The sequence below is a fragment of the Amphimedon queenslandica genome, unplaced genomic scaffold (assembly GCF_000090795.2).
Source record: "Amphimedon queenslandica unplaced genomic scaffold, v1.1 AMPQUscaffold_11645, whole genome shotgun sequence".
Taxonomy (NCBI): domain Eukaryota; kingdom Metazoa; phylum Porifera; class Demospongiae; order Haplosclerida; family Niphatidae; genus Amphimedon; species Amphimedon queenslandica.
Window position 1 is genome coordinate 3,678 of NW_003548113.1, and position 7,084 is coordinate 10,761.

Below are 7,084 nucleotides of genomic sequence, written 5' to 3' on the forward strand. Positions count from 1 at the left end.
CTTTGCTTGTTGGTCCAAAATTTGACAAAAGCACCCTGTATTTTTATTAGATAGCACAGCTAATTAAGGTATTTCACTAGGAGAAAATTCTTATTTTCCTACTTTATGTACACAATATTGGTGTAATAAAATATACCAAAAATTAATATCATTTGGTATGATATCTTTGCTAAAAAAATGATTTCAAAATAATCTCTAATCCTATTTATAACCATATTTTTGATGATGATGACATAATAATTATTGATTATTATCTGATTTCACTCAATCATGAATTATTATTGTACACACATCTTTATTAATTTAAGTCACTAAAATGGGTTGCTAAACTACTACAACACATGAAACAAAAATTAATGATTTACATGCTAGCTGTTCCTGCTTTGTTTCCTACTTCTTCATAAGTAGGATTATTATTATTGGTAGTAGTAATCATGAAAGTGTTGAGCTCATATGCTTCATTACGTGTAGTAGGTAACTCTTGTTGATGTTGTTGTAATGAGGTAAACCCTGTAATTAACGATTAATGATAAACACTGCACATTATATATATATATATATATATATATATATACTTACTATATAACTCCCTTTTGTATGTTATAACAAGCACAATGAGAATTATTATTATTATCAATAATACAATAAAAACACTCAGTGATGTTGCTGTGATAACTATAATAACACATATAATATGTATTATAAATATGTAATACTAACCAGCACTGACATTAAGATGGCTTGCTGCAGCAGTAGTAGCAGTAGTAGCGATATTAGAATAATCTGTTAATGTTGCAATATGTAAACTGTAAACACTGTATAGTAACATTTATACTTACCAAATGCTAGTATAAATGGCTCACTACTGCCAGCCTCATTACTAAATACAATACTTATATTACACTGTTGATACTGAAGGACTAATATTAATCCTGTTATATTATTTGGTTCTTTAGTATACTCTATTAAGTAAGAGCTCCTATACACAGGACCAGTATATCACACTGCAGTGTACAGTAACTGCAGCACTATTGGGGGCTTCACTAGCACACTCTAGAATCACCTAATAAGGAGTATTACACTGTAATAACATACACTATGAAACATTTGTTGTTGCATGCAACACAGTTTATACAGGAGTTGATGGAGATTGCAACAATACAATGCATGAAATAGAAGTGTTTCCTATTTCATGTAGCATGTTGAGTCAAGCTTTTTTGACTCCTGTATAAACTGCTGCATGCAGCAAAGTGTTGCATATAGTGTATGTTGTGGTTTACTGGTATATTGAATCTTATGATAGTAAAAGTGTTTCGTGTAAAAGTATATTCTATAGAAACAGTATCTCCATTGACTGATCTAGGAACTGTGTAAATATATAAATTATAAAACCATAACTTAATACTATTCTATTTTACTTCTTTGATATGAGAATGTTTTATTATTAGATATTCCTTCTCCTAATTCATTAACTCCTGTTATGACATATGCATAACTGTGAATAAATAAATTATTATCCACAAAGTGATAACTGGTAGTATTTACTGATATAGTATCCACTAGACTACCAATAATACCATCATATATTCTTAGTATGTGATACAGTGTAGATACTCTGTCATCAACTGTAGGAGCGTCCATGTTGTATGATGACTTGCATCAATAGTAGAACAGTTGTCAATTGAAGAATCATTATTAGTAACTAGCCCAAGAATACCTAAAAGTATACAAATGAACATGCAGTGTGAAACATGTTTACCAAATCCAAAAGAAGGTGTTGGTCGGAATTTTTCTCCATTATTACTCAATGATACATTAACAATAAATGCATTTAAATTATAAGGGACAGTTATTACTCAGTAACCATCAGTTGATCATTAACTTGTACTATTATACTGCTTTCCTGTCATTATCACGAGTATTTAGTATAATAGCTGTTATACCATTAGGATACTCTCCTTTGCATAGCTTACAGACCTAAATCAATTGAGATTGTGTTTCATTCATAATGCATCTGACTTACATTAATACTATTTAATGATAAAATTTATTAGCTGTTTGTTGACTACTGGTACCACTGATACATTTGGAGTGAAAAAAGGAATGAAAGATACACTGTGAACATATACATAAAGTCATAGTGATACTAACCTGTTTCATAAAAAAAACTGGTAAAAGCTAGGCTATCCTACACCATAAAACCTTGTTTCATGAAATATCTTTTATACAGGAGTCACTGGAGCTTGAAACATTGACTACTATATAGTATCCAGTGACAGGTATTATCCAGTGTATAAGGAGCTGTCCATGTTGATAATACACTGGATCCATTTATAAAGGTATAATCCAGATCAACAACACTATCCAATAGGTCTAAAGGTGAAACTTCAAAAATAATGTCACACCAGCACTAAAATTAATTGCATTAATATTGCTAGATCACTGAACAGGTTCATGCATCAGTGCTAGCTCTGCATCTCACTTCAGTATTATCATTGTTCATTAAGCTATTATACTTGTAGCTCTGCTCTTCTAATACCATCATGAACATTTAATATACACTGGCTCTATACCATTATAGTTATAAATGACAATAAAATTCGAGAGTAAACATACGATACTTAGTTACTTACTATTACTATGAGCACAATCAATGTAGTACTAAAGCAAAAGAAGGAATATCAGATAGGGCGTAGGTGTGACTATTTTATAACTAGTTAATAACGCATTACTTAATGCTCTCCACGATTTTGTCATGACCGAGGTCATGACCATTCTGTCCTTTATCCTATTACTTCAGTTAAGTCGGAGGTTAAGTCATTGTGCTAGTAAGTATCACTAATCATTATGGCCTCGCATTTTGTTGTCATTATAATAGCTATAACAGTACAGCCAGTGTCTATTAATACAACACTCAACTCTACTGTTGTCTTCTTTTGTGAAGGAACTGGTGATGAACTTTCTTTCAGAGTTAACAATGAACCAGCTACTAATACAGATGTTATAGTTAAAGGATTTAGTGTAACATCAAGTGTTCATAATGGTACTAGAAGAGCAGAGCTACAAGCAATAGCTTATGAACATAATAATAATACTGAAGTGAGATGTAGAGCTAGTACTGATGAACCTCTTCAGGTAGAGTTCAGTGATACAGCAATATTAATGATCCAAGGTTAGTGTGTTTGTGTGTCTACATGTCTGTATGTATATTCACCTACATAATTGTACCTTCATCACCAATACAAACTTTTTATGACATTGTCATTAATTTCATCAGTGTATTGCTGGAACTTATTGGAGCAAAAGAGCCTTTGTTAACTTTTATTATATTGTCTGCATCCATAATTTTATGCCTTTCAAATAGTAGAGAGTGACCACATGAGAGTAACAGCAGATAATTGATAACAAGCCAACATAGCAACGTGATAGCTTATAGATATACTACTACTATAAAAATAATCTTTTTTCTTTGAGATTCAAGTAATGGTATTGAATAAATTAATATTAATGAATATACCAATTCATTTCCCTGTATGGTGTTATGCCCTTTCTTAGGTCTATTGGCTAGTGTTGTTGATCTGGGTTATACCTTTATTAATGGATCCAGTGTATTAGTAACATGGATAGCTCCTTATACACTGGATAATGTACCTATCACTGGATACTACATACTCAATGGATTAGTGGATGTTACTACTACTAACAAGAGTATTACATTATCGGCTACTAATCCTGATCCTTGTACATTAAATAATGTAACAGTTTCTGCTATTAACGATCTTGGAATAGGTTCGTCTAATAATATCAGTTTTTATTATGAAACAGGTTAGTCCTACTATGGCTTCATGTACATGTTCACAGTGTATCTTTCAGTTCCTCTCATTACTCCTCCTGTATCAGTGGTACCAGCAATTGTTGGACAATTGAATATCATTATTAATGTGAGTACATGTCTTAATAAGCTTTTTATGTCTATAGTAGGCAAGAAATCATAATTATGTGAAACAATTAAGGCTTTTATAATAATTAGCCTTTTGTATGCATTAAAATGTCATGGCATAGTAGAATTACATTTGTATGTTGTCACATTGTAAACTATCCTAATTGTATACATGCACCATTAGGTGAGTAAGCTATGCATTGGGGAATATCCTAACAATATAACAGTTATTATACTGAATACTGATAATGAGACACAATATAGTGCCACTAAATCAACACAAATTAATGATCAACTGATGATTACTAGAGTAATAACTGTACCTAATAATTCAAATACATTTATTGTTAATGTATCACTGAGCAATAATGGAGGAGAATTCCTACCTATACCTTCTTTTGGATTTGGTAAACATGTTTCACACTAAATGTTAATTTATATACTTTTAGGTTTTCTTGGACCAGTTACTAACATTGACTCTTCAATTGACAACTGTTCTACTATTGATATAACATGGACTGCTCCTACAGTTGATAATAGAGTATCTATACAGTATTATATACTAAGTATATTTGATGCTATTACTGGTAGTCTAGTGGATACTGTATCAGTATATGATACCAGTTATCAGTTTGTGGATAATAATTTATTTATTCATCGTTATACATATGTTATAACTGGAGTTAATGAATTAGGAGAAGGAAGATCTAATAATAAAACATTCTCATATCAAAGAGGTACAATAGACAATGATTACTGAATAATAATTTCATCCATTTCAGTACCACAATTTGTTACCGAAGTTGGCTCAAAAATAATAACATTTGATCAACATACTTCTACTGCTTTATTTAATATATCAGTAATGCCTTGTTATTTATATTTTACTCTTGTTAATGTGTATTATTATAACAGGTGGCATTGGAGTGTACTGGTGAAGCTCCTGAGAATGTTACAGTTACTGTACAATGTACTGGAGCTGGTGTTATTTTTAACAACATATATCTAGTGGAATATACTACACAATCAATGATTATAACAGGATCAACAATAGTACCACTATATGAACAGTGTAATATCAGTATTGTAATTAGTAATGAGGCTGGCAGTAGTGAACCATTTATACAATTATTTAGTGAGTTATTTCATTCAAATATGTACAATAATAATCATCTATAGTATGTTAACAACACCACGCATACAAAATACAATCTTTCTGCATTTCTTTTTTTACTTTTTACTGGTACCTTTTTGAACCTAAAATCAAACAATTTAATTGGTCAGTTGTGATACCAGAAATAGTAAAGTAATTATACAATAATAGAAACAAGTACATTTAAAGCATTTAGCTGCCACAATTGCTGTATTAACTATATAACCATAAAATGTATTAAATTTTACAAATGCTAAAGCAAATGAATATTAATTTTTGTGACATTAAGGCATAATGTACTTTGAGCCTATACGATTTCATTTTAATCATGTGACGTTTAATGCCATGTAATTAAAATACCTATTAATCATGGAATTTGAAAAAGTGATTCAATCCAGTATAATGCAATCTGGTTAATTGAAAACTGTTGCATGGTAGAGTTTTAGTTAATTTGCACCAGTATCATTATCATATTAAATTTTTAGATACTACTGCTAGCATTTTTCCTACAACTGCCACTGAAACCCCCTCATCAACAAGTATGAACTCATACTGTCTTTAGTACTTATACACATATTTATAATAGGAGGGACTATTAATGATACCAATAATTATATTATACCTGTTGTGGTTAGTACAATTAGTGTATGTATTGCACTAGTGCTAGTAATCATCTTGATGGTATGTGCTGTGATCATTGTTACTAAAAAAAAGACAGAACAAGTAAATGGTAAATATCATTTATAATTTTGTTGCAAACAAACTTATGATAAATATTATAGGCACTTCTCTTATTCAAACAGCCAATAAATATCAAGATTTTTTTGAATTAGTAAATAAAGTTCCTATTACCACATCACCTGTAGTGTCGACTGATAATAGACCAATAGATGATGAGAGTCCCTATCATGTTGATATTAGTGAGGTAATCTATTATTTCCTATTGTGATATCAAATTGTTTCCATTGCTGACATCATATCTAGTTTCTTTCTCGTGAGACCATTCCTTCACACATTGTTGAAGTAAGGGCTATTCATGTGACTGTTATACCGTACCATGTTATTATAACGATAGTGAAATTATAATAAAAGATCCTATTAACAATAGAATAATAGTGTTTAAACTTGACATAAACAATTGTTGTAAGGCTACAATAGAGCATTATTATAGATCTCTATTTATAATTCATAATACCAAACTGGTTGTTATTTAGCAATCGATGCAACAACAGAGGGTAACAACTCAAGAGGACAGCGCATCATCAACAGCATCAAATAACATTTATGATCCTGATGATCCTGCCGCTACTGTTAATACCAATGACAGCACTACTCATACTGATGTTGTTATTGCTGAAAAGACTGACGCTCTTACTACACTTACTAATCCACCTACTGCTGTTACACTTGAAGTTATTGGACATGTCAATGCTAGAGTAAGTTGATTTATATTGATGATAAATTTATTATCATTTTCATTAGAAAGGACATGCCAACTTTACTAGCAAAGATGAGGTATTACATTAGATTATATAATAACACATTATTATTTACAACTACAGCAATTGACAGTAGAAGCATCAGAGTGTTCAGAGAAGGAGAGAGAAGAGCAAGCTTTGGTAACAAAACAATGACATTGGACAGTTTTAAGGATCAACATTAGTGATTTTGTTTAATCTCCCCTCATGTTTTTATAGTAATCGTTTTGTATTTCTTTAATTACTGACCCAATTATTTTTTAGACAAATCCCAAAAAAATTAATTTGACTGAAGTCAGCAATATCATCATTTGGGAGCAATTTTAAAAAATTCACAAAAATTCTATTTTAATCAGAATCAGCTCTAAATTTTTGCACAGCATAAACCATGTATATGCATCAGAATAATTAAAGCAACATGGCACAAAAGTAAGAAATAATGATTAAATAAAAATCATAAAAATAATTATGCCAATTATAAGTCTCTACATTATTTTGTCAGGTGTGACCAGC

General features: G+C 30.7%; 2 protein-coding genes and 1 long non-coding RNA gene across 3 annotated transcripts; 2 read left to right on the forward strand and 1 right to left on the reverse strand.

Moving 5' to 3' along the window:
• Nucleotides 1-281: 281 nt before the first annotated feature.
• On the reverse strand, nt 282-1,151 carry LOC109589090 (uncharacterized). Its single transcript, XR_002188513.1, has 4 exons — nt 840-1,151; nt 721-783; nt 580-675; nt 282-510 (listed from the first exon to the last, which is right to left on the reverse strand). It is a non-coding gene; the product is annotated as an uncharacterized LOC109589090 (long non-coding RNA).
• A 1,597-nt stretch (nt 1,152-2,748) lies between these two features.
• Nucleotides 2,749-4,452, forward strand: LOC109589086 (uncharacterized). The gene is made up of 5 exons (XM_020005210.1): nt 2,749-2,828; nt 2,879-3,172; nt 3,556-3,789; nt 3,901-3,941; nt 4,390-4,452. Exons 1-5 carry the CDS (start codon nt 2,756-2,758, stop codon nt 4,450-4,452), a joined length of 705 nt encoding a protein of 234 aa, XP_019860769.1. The 5' UTR covers nt 2,749-2,755.
• Nucleotides 4,453-4,644: 192 nt separating this feature from the next.
• LOC109589087 (uncharacterized) lies at nt 4,645-6,865 on the forward strand. Its single transcript, XM_020005211.1, has 10 exons — nt 4,645-4,677; nt 4,723-4,802; nt 4,856-5,075; nt 5,579-5,632; nt 5,680-5,823; nt 5,876-6,018; nt 6,078-6,116; nt 6,308-6,529; nt 6,576-6,608; nt 6,656-6,865. The coding sequence occupies exons 3-10, from the start codon at nt 4,970-4,972 to the stop codon at nt 6,725-6,727; spliced, it is 813 nt and encodes a 270-aa protein (XP_019860770.1). The 5' UTR covers nt 4,645-4,677; nt 4,723-4,802; nt 4,856-4,969; the 3' UTR covers nt 6,728-6,865.
• The last annotated feature ends 219 nt before the right edge of the window (nt 6,866-7,084 follow it).

Coding starts and splice junctions, on each gene's coding strand:
- LOC109589086 (XM_020005210.1), top strand. CDS start 2,756: ATGACCGAGGTCATGACCATTCTGTCCTTTATCCTATTACTTCAGTTA. Junction 3,173..3,555: donor AGCAATATTAATGATCCAAG/GTTAGTGTGTTT, acceptor GCCCTTTCTTAG/GTCTATTGGCTAGTGTTGTT. Junction 3,790..3,900: donor TATTAACGATCTTGGAATAG/GTTCGTCTAATA, acceptor CTCCTGTATCAG/TGGTACCAGCAATTGTTGGA.
- LOC109589087 (XM_020005211.1), top strand. CDS start 4,970: ATGATTATAACAGGATCAACAATAGTACCACTATATGAACAGTGTAAT. Junction 6,019..6,077: donor ATCATGTTGATATTAGTGAG/GTAATCTATTAT, acceptor CATCATATCTAG/TTTCTTTCTCGTGAGACCAT. Junction 6,609..6,655: donor ACTTTACTAGCAAAGATGAG/GTATTACATTAG, acceptor TTACAACTACAG/CAATTGACAGTAGAAGCATC.